The sequence below is a fragment of the Diadema setosum genome, chromosome 5, assembly GCF_964275005.1.
Source record: "Diadema setosum chromosome 5, eeDiaSeto1, whole genome shotgun sequence".
NCBI classification, from domain to species: Eukaryota; Metazoa; Echinodermata; class Echinoidea; order Diadematoida; family Diadematidae; genus Diadema; species Diadema setosum.
The window spans coordinates 10,439,645-10,458,394 of record NC_092689.1 but is presented as its reverse complement, the minus strand read 5'-3'; the positions used below and the strand labels follow the sequence as shown (position 1 = coordinate 10,458,394).

Genomic DNA, 18,750 nt, shown 5'->3' with positions numbered 1-18,750 from the left:
TTATATATGTGTGTGTAATATATATGAATGAATATATATACATATATATATATAAAGAGAGAGAAAGAGAATGATAGGAAGAGAGATTTATAGATACATGCACACATGATATGGGAAATATATCCTTAGTGCATTAATTTTGATCCACTGAAAATATTTATGCATTTCAGAGAAAAGAGTGCTTTACAGCCAAGGTGTTGTAATTTTTAAGCTTAAAGGACAAGTTCACCTTCATTAACATAAGGATTGAGAGAATGCAGCAATATTAGTAGAACACATCAGTGAAAGTTTTAGGAAAATTGGACAATCGATGCAAAAGTTATGAATTTTTAAATCTTTTGTGTTGGAACCGCTGGATGAGGAGACTACTAAGGCTCGTGATATCATATGAGTACAACAGTATAAAGAAAATGTAAAGAAAATTCAACATATTTTCACTTTTTTTCGCATAATAAAAGAGCACTTGACTTGCCTTTTTCTAAAAGCAATGGGAATAATATTACCCATAACGTTATGTCAGTAACGAGCCAAGGGAATGTGTACTTTTTTCAAAAGATGAAATTTTGTGAAATTCTCTTTATATTTTCCTTATATTGTTGTATGCATGTGACATCATACACTGCAGTAGTCTTCTCATCCAGCGGTGACTCCACAAAAACTTCAAAAATTCACAACTTTTGAACGGATTGTCCGATTTTCCTCAAACTTTCAATGATGTGTTCTACTAATATTGCTACATTATCTCAATCCTTATGTTAATAAAGGTGAACTTGTCCTTTAAAGTAACATTTATTTCAGTGAGTGAATTTCCATGAAGACAACATTAACAACAAAAATGTGTCTCACGTTGTTGCAATTCTTTTCCTTTTATTGCAAGAAAGTCTCTCAGTGAGGAAATGCATTTTTGCCTCAGAAATTATATTACATTGACATGAGTTTTTCTGTATCTAATCATTGCCCATTGTGCTGCTAACACAGTAGTGTTATTTTCCTTTTCTTCTTCTTCTTCCTTCTCTTCCAATTCTCTTCTTCCTTCTTATGTTTTTCTTCTTTTTATGCCTCCGCCACGAAGTGGTGCCGGAGGCATTATGTTTTCGGGTTGTCCGTCCGTCCGTCCGTCCGTTCTTCCGTCCGTCCATCCGTCCGTCCTTCCGTCCGTCCGTAATGAATTTTGTGGACAAGGTAACTATCAAAACCTGTTGAGGTATCCTAATGAAACTTGGCATGTATGTGTATTAGGGGGTGAAGTTGTGCCTATCAACTTTTGGGTGCACATGCTCAAGGTCAAAGGTCAAAAGATCAAGGTCAAATACATAAAACTTCACTATTTCCACCATATCTATTGAATGCCTGAAGATATTTTCTTGAAACTTAGTGTGTACATGTATTACCCAATTAAAATTCTCTGGTGAAAGTTTGGGTCATGAGGTCAAAGGTCAAAGGTCAAAAGGTCAGGGTCAAATACATAAAATTTCACTATTTCCACCATATCTATTGAATGCCTGAAGATATTTTCTTGAAACTTAGTGTATACATGTATTACCCAATTAAGATTCTCTGGTGAAAGTTTGGGTCCTGAGGTCAAAGGTCAAAGGTCAAAAGGTCAAGTAAAAATATTAAAACTTCTTTTTTTTTCTCCATACCTTGGAAAATTGTTCAAGGTATCTTCATGGAACATAGTATATACATATACTGACTGGAAGTGATTATCTAGAGAATGTAGGGTTCATGGGGTCAAAGGTCAGGGGTCAAAGGTCAAGTGCAACACTTCAAAATTTTACTATTTCCCTCCTATCATGCAATGCCAGCAGGGTTATTTATTTTTTTTTACACTTGGTGTATGCATACATGTGTAACCTAATAGAAATTCTCTAGAATTTTTTTTTCTTCTTTTTTTTGCCTCAAAGGTCAAAAGGTCAAAGATCAAGTGAAAGTGCTGAACTAACTTTTTCTCCATATCTCGGAAGTGGCTCAAGTTATCTTGAAACTTAGTACATATTATGCATGTTCTACCTGAAAGTGATTATCTTATGAATTTTAGGGTCAAGGGCCAGATGAAAATGGTAACAATTTACTATTCAATTCAGAAATTGCACTTTTTCTCCACACCTGTACCTTGAAAATTACTCAATGCCTAAATGTATGAATGGGTCAAAGTCGAGTTAAAGTCCTTAAATCCCTAGATACATGCTCTCCTATTCATCCAATTAAACCTAGGTCAAGGAAGGTGAACATTCAACACATTTGTGACAAACTTGTCATATCAATATTTTGCCAATTTTGTGAAAATGTAATCGCACATTGTCTACATGTACTATCTATACCTATTGGGAAAATCATGCATTATGGCGGAGGCATACCAGTCGCCAAAGCGACATTTCTAGTTCTCTTCTGCCTCTTTCTCATTCTCTTCTGTTCAAGAGACAAGACATCTCATTTGTTTGTTTGTTTGTTCGTATTTATTCTGCTTCTCAAATCAAATCAAAACAAACAACATCGATGTGACACATTTAAACGAAATGTAACCAAATGACAAATGAGCAATACAATAGTGCAGTTTAATATACTACATGCATAATAAAATCATTGTAAACATTTACAATTGCATGGCAATGACAGAGAAATCAGCCTGACCCTGGCAATGCCCTTGTTTCTTTATTCCCAAATTTGTTATGCTCCTGAAAATATGTATGGCATATACTGCGTGGCAGCCTGGCCCATGTGTAGCTACACTGCAGGTCGACAGCCATACAGAAATACGGGCATGGAAGGTACCAGCATAGTATATAAGTCAAATGATGAGTTAACAGAAGAAAGGGGAGAGGTAGTGTGGCTTCCTGTGGGGCATTTCATGAAGCATTTTGTCAATTTGTCAGAAAAATATCTGACCAAAATGCTTCCTGAAATGCCCCCCCCCCCCCCACCCGACCATCTGCCTTGATCGCATCCTAATTTTGCCTCTCAGAATATTAACGCCCTCAAACGACGAAAGCAGAAAACAGCTTGACTTGTATGGTCAAGCTGTACCTGTATGGGAAGAGCTAATGTTGGCAATTAAAGGGTCTGGAAACCAGATTAGCGGACAGGTAAGCAGCTATTCAAACATATTTTCAAAATACCAAGTCATTTCTCTCCCCCCCCCCCCCCCTAGTGAAAATCAAGTTTCTTCTCTGGCTTCTATAAGTGTCCAAAAGGATGGAGTTTAAGATTCTTCTGCACACATGAAAAGTAGTAATACATTCTTCGGCTCCAAAATATTTGCAACACCTGGTCTCAAAATAATCATGTTCTGGCAAAAATCTCCGCTCTTGCAATGGTAAACAATTAACAGTTAAAAGAACAATTTTGACTCTTGGAGAAAAAAAAAAACACTTTTATTTCTGCAGCCCCGTCTCTCTGGATTTCTCTTCCACTGAGGATTCGATCAGCAGATCCATTAAAACATTTTAAAAACATCTGAAGTCATATTGTTATGGTTGAATATACTGCTGGATTGTGTATTCTTATTTCTATCTCTTCTCATTTTTTTTTTTTTGCCCTCTCCACTTTCATTTTATTTACAAATATTAATTCGCTTTATAATGTCCCTCTGCGACCCAGAATAAGCCACCAGATCGATTGCGCATTACAAATGCAGTACTTATTGTTATTATTATTATTATTATTATTATTATTAGTAGTAGTAGTAGTAGTAGTAGTAGTAGTAGTAGTAGTATCATTATCATTATTATTATCATTATTATTGTTATTATTATTATTATTATTATTATTATTATTATTATTATTATTATTATTATTATTATTATTGTTAATGTTGTCGTCGTCGTCGTTGTTGTTGTTACCATTATTATTTCAAAAGCTCGGAATGGTTTTACAATCAAGCTTCTTTTTAATACATATCCCTGCAATACAACTAAAGCATGATGTGTGACAGCCTCAGTTTCATTTATTCAAGAGTACTGATATTTGTGTATTTGTAGCTTACGTCCATTTAGCTAGGCTAAAAGAGAGAGGGGATGGGGAGACTACACTGTCATAGAGACAATATTTTTGACATGGATGGCCAACAGATCTCTGTCGTCCATTGTGCGTAGTGCTTTCAATGAGAGGAATAATACATACACTTATAAGTTTGTCCTCAAGATCGTTCCAGCTTTTTGTTTTGTGCACATTAGCTGAATCAGACAAATCTTGAGTATGTTGCTGTAAGAGTTTCTGTCTAAGACAAACTTTATCATGAAAATTGCAAGAAGGAAACCTAGATTTACAGTGCACACTGCCAGACTCGTCAAACCATGGTAGCGGATTGGCATGTATTGACTTCTTTAAAAACTTGGCCGTACACACTACAGGTAACTGCAACTAAACCAAATCCTTTCGGGTGTATTGGCAGTCCCAGTTCGTCGATTCTTTTTAAATTTTCGCTATTCCGACGTTTCGTTTTTCCGTAGGTTCGTTATTCAGAAAAATAAAATAAGGTGCCTTATTCCAAAGATTCGGTATTCCGAAATTGAAATGCGGTTTGCCCTTCTGAAAGTTTGTTACAAACAAAAAACAAACGAAAAGATCTGTTATTCCAATGGTTGTCATTCCGGAGGTTCGTTGGTACGCATCATTTTTTTTTTCTTTCTCTCTGTTGTTGTTGTTGTTGTTGTGTGTTGGGTTTTTTTTTGTCAGATTAACGAATCTTTTTTATGATTTTTTCAGATTAACAAGCCTTCGGAATAACGAACTTTATGTTAATTTTCGGATTAACGAATCTTCCGAATAAAGCCACGAACGTTCGGTTTATTGAACCCTACTTCATTTTCGGATTAACGAACATCTATATAAGGATTTTGTGCGTTTCGAAAGAACGGACCTTCGGAATTACGAACCATATTTCATTTTCGAATAATCAACCTTCGGAATAACGAACATCACCCGACAGAATTGAATCCAGAATCTGAAATCTGGAATATACATGCCCGAAAGCCTTTGATCGAAAACAAGTTTTTTTTTTTTTTTCAGTTTCCACTTATAACTTGCTTTAAGTAAGAAAGACACCTGCAAGCTGAGGAATTGATATCCCAATTATAGATCTATGTCAAACATTGAATGGCTGTAATGTATAGGGGATGAGGTCCGTTATTGTCCATCAATTAAATAAAAATGCATGTAAGCCCGAAGAGTTAATTTAATTGTTGCAATTCAAAAGCACTGTGAGAGGTTTCATATACCATCATGGCAATAAGAAAGTTTTTTGATACGGCAGTATGCCTATTAGATGTGGGTATTCTAAAGTGTCATGCGAACCAGTCGATGTCTTGCTGCCCTCCCTCTTTGAGTTTCCATTAATGTAATCATCTGTGTCATATTTTTCGTAACTATGTGCGACCGGGGCTATTGGGTATAGTGAACATGGTGAGAATTCTACCTTTTCATCTGATGGGGATTAAACCAAACAAAAACCAAACAAACAAACAAACAAGCAAACAAATAAACAAACAAACAAACAAACAAACAAACAAACAAACAAACAAGCAAACAAACAAACAAACAACCCCCCGGAAAAAAAATTTTTTTTTTCTTCACTTCAAAGACGACCACATTTGCTGAGGAATTAAAGTGAAACCTTATTTGAAACTTCAGATGTCGACAGTTGCTCTGTTCAAAGCAAACTATTGATGATGATAGAGATGATAGATGGTGACGTCAACAATGATGATTATGATTTGATGCTGTTGTTGAAGTTGCTGCTGTGTTGACTTAAATTGTGCCAAATCTACACAAATTATGCTAAGTATATGATAAGTATAAGTATTGCGCGAGGGGAGGGGGGAATCTCATCAAAAATTAATATTGCTTATCGCTTGTAGGCTCTACTAATCATAAACCCATATTGCAGCATTGTCAAATACAGTCAAACCTGTTTATAACGGTTCCCCGACATTTGCTCCTGCGACAATATTGCTCCCATGAAATATCTGCAAGCTACGCCAAACGTAATTGGTAAATGGTACCCACAAACATAACCCAAACCCTAATCCTAATCCTCACATCAAACTAGACCTAAAACTGTATATCACAACCCTAACCCTAAGTCCTTGGAGAAAATAAGACCGGAGCAATAATTTTTGTCGCAGGAGCACAAAATGTCATGTCACCGTTTATGACAGCCACTTGCAAGGGAAACGAAAAAAAAAAGTGGTCTTTATATACAGGTGGCCACAATAGACAAGTTATCCGACATTTCGTGTGTGTCACATAGGCCCGAATTCACGAAGGTGGTACAAATAAAACCATGGTTTAAACCATGGACAAAAACCATGGAGCACCAAGTGTCGCACGGAATATTTCATTATGAAATTGGTCATTTCGTTGACCAATCGTTTTCATAACGAAATTATCATTTCGTGGACGAAATGTTCATTTAGTTACAAAATGTTGTCATTTCGTTACAAAATAATAATTTCACCGACGAAATGACTGATTTCGTAACGAAATATTCCATGCGACACTTGGCGCTCCATGGTTTTTGTCCATGGTTTAAACCATGGTTTCATTAATACTACCTTCGTGAATTCGGGCCATTATGTTCATGCATGCATCGCTGTAATGTTCAAGAACTATACAGTAAGTTCATTTAGGCCTCTATACGTTTAAATATTATGTGTTCTTTACGTTGAACAATGTCATTAAATGCCTAGATCATTATACCTACTTCGCAACATCGAAACTTTTTTTTTTCATTTTCGGACTAACGAATCTTTTGAACAATGATCCTTGTTTCACTTTAGAACTATACTAACGAATCTTCGTAATGACGATTCTTATTTCCTTATTTCAGTTCCATTCATGAGTCCAACACTCATTACATCACGGGACTTAATGCTGATTTGTCGACGTAAATCAAAATAAAATGATTTCCTTTAAGGTTAACCAGTCTGATCATGGGACAATAATTCCACTATCTAAAAGCGCTATATAGGCTATAATGTTCCCAGGCCTAGGTGGACAATATTCTTCACAATTTCATTTCTTATAAAAACTTTTCCCAATTCTTCACGAATTCATTTCTTATCAAATCTTAACCCCACTTTCTTTCTTTTTTTTTCATTTTTCTTATTGCAAAATTCACTTCCCTAACTTCAATATCATGATTTGATAAAAAAAAGAACAACAACAACACACAAAAAAAAAGGGTGGGATGGCTCCCAATCAATTTGCAAGCGCCCCTTTTATTTTACTTTCTTTTTATTTCTTTTGTTTTAAGAAAAATTAAAGGGGGACGCCCGGTGGGCTCCCTGGATCCGCCACTGATGTATGGTTTAACTTCACAGTAACCAGCGATTTTTACGTTATCCCATTTCCTACGCCATATTTCTTTTTGGGTGGTTCATGTGCAAACAGCCTAATCTAGACGAATGAACTGTGAGTTCAAATGGTAAGACACTGTAACAATTTTATAATCGATATCACACCATGGGTTATTCTCTAAATTAGAAGCTGTAACCCTATTACCTCACATGCTCATATACCGTTAAACCTTTATATATAGTGCGGTGTCAGAAAACACTGATAATTTCAGAGCTATTGAGCATGCAGTTGACCTATGAAAACAAAACTTTGCAACTGATTGACAAATTACCGCCCTGTACTGTGTCGAGGTCAGAAAAACACAAAATTAATCAGTGTTTAATATATAGTATGATAGTTAGCCACGATAATCATGGGCAGGATGACACCCCCTATTATGCAGTTGCAGCCCCCCCCCCCCCAACCCGGTCTCCGGCCCTTGAAACATATCGAGTTTGAGTTCCCGTTTTTCCATCCATCTGGTAGTGAGGGTCTAGAAAATCATTTTCATCATTTACTATAATGCCCCGAAGAAAGAGACTGAGACTTATGACAATGAGGTACTGAACATCCGATAAACAGTTATTGAACGAGTCAACTTTAATTAATGTCTTAATGTCTTATAAGCATAATCAACAACATTATAAATTAAGTGAGGCAGCCAATCTGAGAATCATTTCCAAATCTTTCGTTCTCAAAATGTTTCAATCAAAACTTCTACGAATATCAACGAGCTGCCTACCACTATTGTTGACAAACAGCGTTAAAATCAAATTTACCTGTTACAAAATCGTATGATTTCAAAGTGTGCCGAATATGTTGTTTGATGCACAGAATCCCGAGGTTTTCGATTAATTATATAGGCTAGCTTAATACTTTTCAATATTAGTACCATATCAAAACCATCTATAAATGACCAGTTTGAACATTAAAATCCCACACTATGTAAAATGCAAGATTGCATGACACTTACTTACTAAATAAACGATGATTATTAATAAGGTTGTCAAATCAGTCTAGATGAATAGAACCTTAGCATCATGGGATATGATACTGCAGCAAGAATGAATTCAAATCAGAAGCCTTAATGTAAGGCCTACACAGTGTATATATCTTCATTCATTTTAATATATACATAGATTACATAATCTGATTCTGATGAATTATTGTTTGTCATTAAGCTTTGTTTGTGAATCCAGGAAAAGATTATCCTTTATCAAAATACTGAGACCATGAAAACAGCCATATTTGTGTTTCTTGTAAGCTTTCTTTTGCAATACGTGACATTTGTGATTTTTTATAGTCTATAAATGGGCCATATATGCCATGCCATAGTTTTGAGATAATAATCTACATGGATATATAATTTGCCGGCCGGCGCGGCGCCAGTGAGTAGGCTGGAGGCGGCATCTTCTCTACTACTGCATGCATGAAGCCCACCAGTCTGTAACACGCATGCGCAACAATACTGTTTACAAAACACACACACTGATAGTGATACAGTCGTGTGTTTAGCAGCGGCGGAGCAGCGATTGGAATCGCGGAAAAGTGCCATACGATCGCAAAGAAACAGGCTGTTGTTTTGCCCGTTTGTCGAGGAATTGCCACTTGAGACAAATTGCACCTGGCCTGCGTGTCTCTGGGTTCTTGATCGGGAGCTTTCTTGATCCTGCCAACAGACTGTCGACCTAGTCAGCCTAGTACAACAGTAGAAGCTACAGATGTAAATTTACTTGTTCTGTACCCGTGGTGGTTCCAGACACGTCTGCCATCTAAACTATTACCGTAGGAAAAAACCAACGTAGATTTCACTAGTGAGTATCAACGAGATAGTCGTCTAGAAGCTATTTATTATCGTGAAATTATGAATTTTCTATATTCTAATTCAGTAATTGTTTTTAGCATAGTAATCTGACCACCTGAGCTTACCTATCTCCAGGGCACAGCGGTCCAGTCATGAAATGTCACCATGCATGCATGCATGCATTCTGCCACGCCGGTGTCTCTCCCCTCGCCATATGATATATACTACGTGCAACCATGAATGAATGAATGAACAAAGTCTGTACAGCTACTGTGCAGTGGCCTGAGCTGTGCTGTGTCACCATAATTCCTAACCAGTCTAAAATTAAAACGAATAAATTATATGGCATGGACAGCAGTGCATGGATATGACGTGGAGCGCAGACTTAAACCATGATACTTCTCATATAATAGGCCTACTTGGCTCTTGATTACCAGAGAGTGCTTTATTTACTGCTAGTAAATGATGAACACAGATTAATATAGGCTCGGACTGTCTATTATTTGTTAGTTGTACCTGACTGGGTATGTTCAAGGTAAACTCCAGTTGACCGAAGGGGTGGTCTGTATCTTGTCAGGGATATGTTCCGCGGAGACTGCGTCTGCCTTACCATGGAATCCCCTTTGAGAGCCGTAAATGTTTAAAAATGATAAAAACACTCTTCCGGACAGACAGATTTTTCTGTACTAGTGATGGATCTACTAATACTCTGTCTCTAGCCTATACTTTCCAGTCGGTAGAAGTGAAAATTTTCCCAATGTGGAAATTTTTCACACGTTTCGCGCTTCCAGTGCGAAAATAAAAGCTTGTGAATATTTTTGCATGTAATACCTTCCTGTAATTAATGTCCTGATTCTGCAAAATTAAGACCATGCAAAATTCATGTAACCCAGCCAAGCGCGAAAAATTACTCGTGCGGAAATGTCCACTTTTACAGTAGCCTAGACCCTATTCTTGCTCTTTAAACTATTCTGCATACTTTGTACCTAATTGATAGGGTTCTGAAATGGTTGTAGATAAAATCATCAGTCATTTTAATTACAGGTCAACAGCTCTCCATAACCATTCTGGGCATGAAATATAGACCGGGTGCATGGTGTGCACAAGTTTTTCCTCAAATACATGGAATACATTCGTTAACTAGATTTGTTATTGTTGTATTAGAGTGCAATGGGTATTTTCTGATTTGTTGATTTGTTGTTCTCGCGAAAATTTGTGCAAACACTGGGAAGTTTCTCACTTCTTACAAAATTAACCATGCACTTTTTTTTTTTTAGGGGGGGGGGGGAGGGGCAGTGTGAACAGATTTGCGGCTGAAACATCAAAAAGTTTGAGATGCCATAATAGATTTATTCATGTTGTTTACGCATTTTGTGCATTATTTTGAATGCTGTGTGTGTTCTGCTTTTGCTTTTTTTTTTCTTTTTTTCCTGGGAGAGACTGAAGGTATAGATAGTTTCTTATCACTGAAACTACGCATATTGGTATGTAGTTTGTCTGTAGTGTGACCGTCTGCTCAAACTTGTGGAAGTCATTGGGAAGTAAACTACGCGTAGCTTTGCATAATGCAACTGCAGCCACTGACTTGGTTATTGCAGGGAATGGGGTATGGAACACACAGACACTAGGCCAATGGAATGGAAGCAGAGTGCTTCTGTTGGCATGTACAGTATGACTTTTGTTGTAAACCTAATGGAGCCTCACTACACGATGTCAATGTCAGTGCATACTCTACTACACAAGTCATGAATGCTGACATGTTACACTCTATAACCTCCACCAAGGAGCTCATGTTTTTGCCGGCGTTGATTTGTTTGTCTGTAGAGTCCATCATCATTGAACTGCATGTATACATTGTGCATAGTGTTTTGCACTACTGTACATTTTAGTAGCTGGGAAAATGACTCGAACCACAAAGGATACTGTACATAACTGTACTGCCTTCAAATCTGCAGCTTAAAGTTCTCATCAGCACAGGCTAGTGAGATTTGGCCATTGTTACAGGAAATTCTAGTTTCTACGGTTAAAGTCTGTAATTTCACATACATTGTACATGTACAGTAATAATTCTTTGACATGTTTTTTCATGATGAATCTACACATTTTGTACCTAGTGTACAGTATGTACTGCACTAAATGTACAACTTGTAGATCTACAAGTGTACATTGTATCTTGTACTGAATACTAAGCATATCTTACAGTTTTGTATGATATACGAATAGGATTTCTGCTTTGATTACTTCAAAAGAGTTTGTTATTTGTGTGAGATATAAAGAAAGACTTGTCTAATAGCAACATCACAGTGGTTTAATACCAATACAAGTGTACCGGTACTTAATGTCAACCAGAAATTGTACAGTACACTACAGTGTTTGTTTTGGTTTGATCTGTAACTTCATGGTAGATTTCAGCAAGCCCTGTTAGCTGCAGGATTAATAAAATAGGAAGATCATGGGTTGTATTATCATATTGCATGTTGTGTAGGGTTTTATTTTGCATTGTATTTTTCAATTGAATCTTATTAGAGTTGATATTTCTGTCGCGATGATAAACCTGGTTTGTGCATAAAGTTGGCATAACTCGAGGATGTACTTAAATGACTACAGTACCTCCCTCTGTACAAGTAACATTACTATATGACCGGAAACACATTGTAGCACACTACGGTAACTTAATGATGTCCTACATAAAAAACAAGATCTGTTGGAGTTGAAAGGTCACACTCTTGAAAATCTCCACTATTAACTCTGAATCTCCACGTGATTTATAAATTCTGCTGTGATTACCAATAGCAACAATGTGTGTTTATAAATGCAATTTAGCGTTCTGCTCAAAAGAGCACAAAATACGTAATGGGATGCACCTATGTACAGTGATCTTTTTAACAGGAATGTTCTTGTATTGCATTGCATGAAGTGCTTGGCAGTCTGCTCATGATGACATTTATCCCCTGAATTCCCAGGCTACCCATCAAAATGTAAATTATGTACAAAGGACTGCATTCATTGCACGTACAATACAATCACATGGCTTGGGATGTACCGCGCTGCACTTCACGGTGACTCAAGGCACATTGCAATCTGGAACCGCTGTTGGTAGAAAGAAATGCCTTGTACAGTTGTACATGTTCTGTGCATCAGTGTATTTGTAGTAATTTTCCTTGTGTCTGTCTTGTTCTGCAGTACTACACTGTAGTTAGTATAATTTGTTTCTTCCACCTCCATCTTACCAGTTGGACTGGCTTTTCTTTCAGGTGTACGGTGTATTTTAGCCGGGGGGGGGGGGGGGGGGGGGGGGATGGGGGATGGGGGGGGGGATGATAGTTCATAGGTGGTACATGATGTACATACACTGCATGTTGATGTGAACATGTACAAAACATTATGAGTGTTTAATGGTACTTGTGTATGAGAAAGATTAAGTCAATTATTCTTAATTTTTAACCCATTGATGATGGACTGATTTTGCTAAAACATGCATTTTCTATCTGAGACACCTGTCCAAGTGTACTCTGGACTCGTCCTCAATGGGTTAAGATCCCCTTCTAAAGATAATAAAGAGAAATATTCTGTATTCAATTAATCTTACATTTTCATAAAGTATTGTACACAGTGAGGAATTTAGCTGGTATAGCTGGCAGCATCCTGTATCATATTTCCCTGTCCAAGACCTACGTATGTAGTACAATTTTTGCAAGTACAATTTTATTGCTCCTTGGACACATGAGATTTTTTTTTTTTAAGACTACAAATTTTGTATGTACTTGTAGTACAAGCTACTGTTTGTGCTAAAAGTTGATATTCACCAAATCCCTCAGACCGAAGGCTGTTTACAATGTATGTGTAGTTCTTCAATCTTGATTTTTAATCTGTGTTTGTTACTGTTGTTGTTGCAGTGGAGTTTTGTTTTGTTTTGTGATTTGTTTGTTTGTTTGTTTTGCTTTTTTTGGTGTACTGAGAGAATATCAAGGCAACAGATTCCCGTAAGTTACTGTTTTGGTTTGAATGTCGGTCAGGTGTCCTACTGTACATTGTAGGGACCTGGAAAAATTCAGCCGTCTCTACAGTCTTGTTATCTGTTGATGTCAATGTTGCTGAGCAAGCTGTAAAGTAGTACATGTACAATGTACGTTACTGTACACCTGTGGTACTTGTGCGTGTACTACAAGCTGACGGGGGGGGGGGGGGCAGATATTGCCATTCATGATAAAATTCTACAGTAAGAATTTGCTGAACTGTTTGTTTAGGATGTGCAGTACATGTATGTGTCACATTCATTGTCCATCTGTAACTGTCACATGTGTTGTTCAAGAAAATCAGCGCCCCTCTAATATCACCAGTAGTGATGTTGTGATGTTTCATGTCACATGAGGAGCATTGCACGGCAGTAATGGCTGAGTGATTTTCCATTGTAAGTACCAGTAAGTTATGATTGGACATATCATTCCTGGGAAAAGAATAATTTCAGAAAAGTTAGCAGATCCTCTATTTGTAAACATGCTAAGACCTACAGCTGTACCAACCATAACATAGTACTGTAAATTACCATCTGTACTTTACAGCACACAACAGAAAAAAAAGACAATTCCCAGTTCTTGATAGCTTGTACTGTGTATAAGTCGTGCATATAAACCTTTTTACAATCTCAGGGATCAGCTTCCCAAAGGATTATTTCCTTTACCTTCCACCCGAGGAAATGGTACGTTGTGCGTAATCCAAAGAAGTGAAGATCTGTAATTACAATTCTAAAACTCCACCGGTCATTGATAACTAACATCAATTACTTTACAATTTCAAAGGTGAAAATGCATACTGAACATTGTGTGTTTGTAGTACAAGTACTGTACCAGTAATACTAGGACCTACTTGTAATTGTGCATGGGTACTTGATAGAAATGTGTACGGTATGTACTTTGTAGACTGGATGGGATTCTCGTGTGTGAGACACAGGTACATGTATTCATTAAAACCTGTCAGTGACAGGAGCTTGTCAAACACACAATTGGTGCTCTGATGATAAAATTAGTTGTGTACTTTAAGGCACAACTTACGTGTAAGCATTGAGAAGTTAAACACAAGCGTTATGCCAGTAAATAAAGAGTTATTAAAGATTACATCAATATTTTCTTCGCCAGAGATCGTGGTTGGGTTGAAAGTCTCCTGGGCGCCGTGCCAAGTGCTATCTATGACAGTGTTTGTTTAAAGAGGGTGTATGTAACGGGGGAAATTAACACTTGTCTTCGTCATTCAAACACTTGTCACCTTTCTTTAAACCTCAGAGGCTGGCTAGATTGATTCAAGGAGTTTTTCTTGAAAAGACTGATGAAATACACGTACATGTACAATGTGTATGTTCTGAGTTCAGATTTGACGAGAGTGCAATAGATGTATGCTGTACACATGTACATGCATCTGTTTGGATTGTAAGATGCACAATGTATCTTGGAACAGGCAATTTTCAACCCAAATGTGGACAAACTTGAGTTAAGGGTAATACAAGAAGGTGTACTCAAGTGTACACATACTTAGTAAAACGAGTTGTCAGATATTTGTGGCAGCTTCCTTGAATAAAACTGGCACACCAGTGCAATGCAGTATCTTTATGGGACAGTGATTATAAAGAGCGATAATGAGCCTATTTGATGTGTATTCTGGTAAAATTGTGTATCTTGTTTTTTTCCTCTCTCTCTCATTTCCATATTGCATACAGTATGTAGATTTTCAAGATGTAGCCACACAGTATGTCCAGCGTTCCTTCATCCAAGCCTTGTGCATTGTCCTCGCAAATGAGCACAACCAGAGAAGAAAGGAGCCAAGGGTTTAAGCTGGAGTTTTGCCCACCAGTCGGAACGAGAGATTAGGAACCAGAGTTTGTTGCCATGGTAACCCAGTCAGACTTCATGGAGGTCTTCAAACCGCTGGTAACCGAGGCTGTCTCTGCGATGACAGTGATGGCCAACAATAGCACGAAAACCGTGGATGTCGCGGTGCTCGGGTGCATCTGTCAATTTGATCGTCTGGCCTGTGCCAGGTATGGAAACATCAGACTACACAATCCTGTGCCAATGAAGTTTCTGACTGACATTGTTCAAATAGATTTTCTGCTAAAAGCGGGGAGTGTGCTTTATCTCTGCTACAGACCTGTTTATGATCGCTTGCAAATATTTAAAAATCTTGTGCATTCTTTCCTTTAATAATACAAAAGTGTTACCTTCGGTATTGCCAAAGATTGCCCAAGATTGCCTGAGGCTTTCGAAAGCAAGTAACATTGTTCCCCTCCAAAGAGCTTGCTGCTAATTATTCTTGCAAAACATCCCTCAATCTGTATCGGTATAGGCAATGCTGTGTAAATTTCTGTTGTTTGTTTCATTTAATGTTGTTGATGTATAAACAAGTATAAAATGCATGAAATATATCCTGCCTCCCAATCTGTCACACTAAAATATCCGCAATATTTCGCTGTATTCTCTGTTTCAGAAATGGCATTCTGTCGCTGGTCGTAGTCATCATGGGCGTATTGTGCTTAGTGAGGGTGAGTATTCATATAATACTCGGACACAAAGTTATGTGGAGATAAAAGATGTGATATGATCATCTCTGGAAAATATGAGAAGTCTCTCAGAAGATCATGCTCTCTTTTTTGGAGGAATTTAGATCAACAATAATGTGAAAATTGGAGAAGTGCTTTCAGGTTGTTTGTTTGTTTGTTGTTTTTGTTTTTTTTTTGCATTTCAGTACACACCTATGTATATTCCAAAGGGAAACAAATGATAAAATCTTAATACAGATAAAGTGTAGTGAAACTTGGTAGATTGAGCCATACCAAATATGTAGGCCCTACTGTAAAAGGGGATATTTTTGTGTGAGTAATATTTCACACTGAACTAGGTAATATGAGTTTCACGTGTTTTTAATTCTGCGGAATCAAGACATCATCAACTAGAAAGTATGGCAAGCAAACATATTCGTGTGGTTTTTCAAATTTACGCGTTAGTTTCTGGTTGCATGAAATGTATGAAAATTTCAACGCTGTGAAAATTTCCACTATTACATCACTCTACTGTTACTTTTCATACATGGAGACCCAGTTGCATTGAGGCCCAGATTACATAATACTTTACTGTGCCTGTCCCCGCGTTCACATTGGTCCCCGTGACGCGGGGAAAGTCCCGAGCTGTGGGACTTTCTCCTCAAAAACCATAATGTGAACGCTCGCTGGGACTTGTCCCCTCGTCCCCGCGAAGCAAGTCGGGTACGGGGACAAGATTTGGAGGGGAGAGTGACCTTGGGGCGCAATTGATAGCGTCCAGCTGTGGTCATCAAATGTACGCATGCGCTATGCCTGGATTCAAGTGGCAGAGCTCGCTCCAAGCCCCAAAATGCCCCCACAGCTCGGGGACAGATGAGATACCAATGTGAACGGTCAGTCGTAAAAAAGATAAGATCTCTAGTGGCTGTCCCCGCGTCGCGGGGACCAATGTGAACGCGGGGTGTAGCAAAGTCATTGGGGATACAAACAGGGCTCGACATCAGTGGTGGCCTGTGGCCCAGGGTCATTAAAAATTGATGTTGGGTCACCAAATTTCCAACAAGATTATCTTTTGGTGGCCCGATAGGACAACTTATATTACAAAATGGATTGTTGTGTTTCTTATTATATCTGGGCTCTGTTTCATAAAACTTGTTATCAATAACAAGTTAGATAGTTATGAAGCTACTGAAATACTTGCATCTGATTGACTGAGAGCAAATTTGTCACAGAAATGTGGCAGTTGTTACTGATATTAAGTTTTACGAAACAGGACCCAAGCAAATATATTTCTTTTTGGGCCTCCAAAATTTAAAATCTGTAGATTTTATTGGCTCGATTGGGCCCAATGGAGGCCAATCGGGCAACTTCGATTCAAAGTGGATTGTTATGTTTCCTATTATTTTAGGCAAATACATTTTTTTTTGCCACCAAAATTTCAAATCTAAAGATTTTATTGGCCCACCAGAGAACAGTGTCGAGCCCTGACAAATATGCTTGATTTACTTCAATGTTTGTTTCATTTGCCATGGTGTAAGATTTTTATAAGGACTTGACAGCTGTGGCTACGTGTGTATATGATACACTATTAAAAGACTCTTCAAAACATGATCAAAGTTTGAATAGATTCACAGGAAGGGTACCGGTGTTGATCCCTGCCATGAGAAATTAATTTAAGAAGAGGTTATTACACTCTGCTCTAGATTTGTCTGCATCCCTACAAAGTGGGTCAAAGGTAGAAGGAGATTATGTCCAGATGATGGCCATTTTATGGTAAATTGAGTTGGAGATAAGATATCTAAACATTTAAAACACACTTTCAGTTGTCATTGACCTGGCCTGTTTTCCAGAGTTAGTTTATTTATACTGTGCAATGGAAAGTTTTAGGAAGGTTTTCTCGGGTTGGCAATTACAAAACTATGTGGAAAATGGAAAGTTGTGATATGAACAGTATTGTTTGGGACTGAAGCATATAGGCAATATTGTTTGTACTTGCGCAGTGTAGCTATTCTGTAGATATGTTTATGTGTGTGTGTGTGTGCTTGCGTGTGTGTTTGGGGGGGGGGGGTGCATTGTGTTATAAAAATGAAACATGCTCTTGTGCCAAGACCAAGTCATTTCCGGCTAAAGTAACATTTCATTATAAATGTGTGTGAAACCCTGCTGAGCAGTGAGAGAGCACTTTTTTTTTGTTGTTTTTTCAATTCTTTTATTTTACTTTCTTTTTCATATAAATAATGTACAAATTAATTAGTGACAAGATAACACAAATTGCATATTAACAACCTAAATTCCACATTGTCACTATTTTAACGAATGAAAAGAAATAATTCTGTATGCAAAAAAGGAAAAGAAACACATCAAACAGAAGGGAACAAGACACCCTACCCCCCCCCCACCCCCACATCCGGTGAACCCGCTCACAATCTCACTCTCTTGCTCACAATCTCACTTTCTCGTTATGAACAACATTGGTGCAGGTTATTATACTGTACACTACGTACCGTTTGTCATAATGGAACATTGTTAGCGTGCCAAGCCTTTCTTCAAAGCATTTATTTACAAAACCTGTGTAACCATGGATGGGACTTGTTGTTCTTTTTTCTTTTTACAAGATATGATTTGAACTCTTGAGCGAAGGTCACGTCACAATGAGCGTGAAATCTAGACAAGACATGTCCGCAAAAACCCCAGGAGGGGTGTATGCGTTCCCTACCATACAATGCACACTAGATCTTATATAGTTTTTGAATTCAAATGCCAGGAGTGTAGCCTTGTAGTTAGGGGTTGATGGCAGTTGAAGGAAACGTTTAGGGGAAATCCAGTTGGCATTTCAGAGGATCGAGGAAACCGGGCCGTCTCTGTCCTTCCGCATGTTCCGTTCGCCAGTATCATTAGTCAGTCAGCCGAGAAATCCTGGGATTAATTACAGACTTGGCGCACCAGGGGGGAGGGTATTTTAACAAATTTTGCGATAACAGCAATAAGGTGTGAACTGTTGTGATCGATGTCTAGTTATGTGTCACGAGTATACAGTAGTTTGTAGTATGAAACATACTCAGTGATTCATATATCTGTA

At 37.8% G+C, this 18,750-nt stretch overlaps 1 protein-coding gene across 1 annotated transcript in view; it reads left to right on the top strand.

Annotated features, from left to right (window-relative positions):
* Nucleotides 1–9,101: 9,101 nt before the first annotated feature.
* Nucleotides 9,102–18,750, top strand: part of LOC140229075 (uncharacterized) — a 33,303-nt gene continuing 23,654 nt past the window's right edge. Inside the window, exons 1-3 of the mRNA XM_072309334.1 lie at nucleotides 9,102–9,152; nucleotides 14,860–15,173; nucleotides 15,620–15,674. Of these exons, the coding sequence (XP_072165435.1) occupies nucleotides 15,022–15,173; nucleotides 15,620–15,674 (207 nt within the window). The 5' untranslated portion in view covers nucleotides 9,102–9,152; nucleotides 14,860–15,021. The remainder of the gene's footprint in view (nucleotides 9,153–14,859; nucleotides 15,174–15,619; nucleotides 15,675–18,750) is intronic.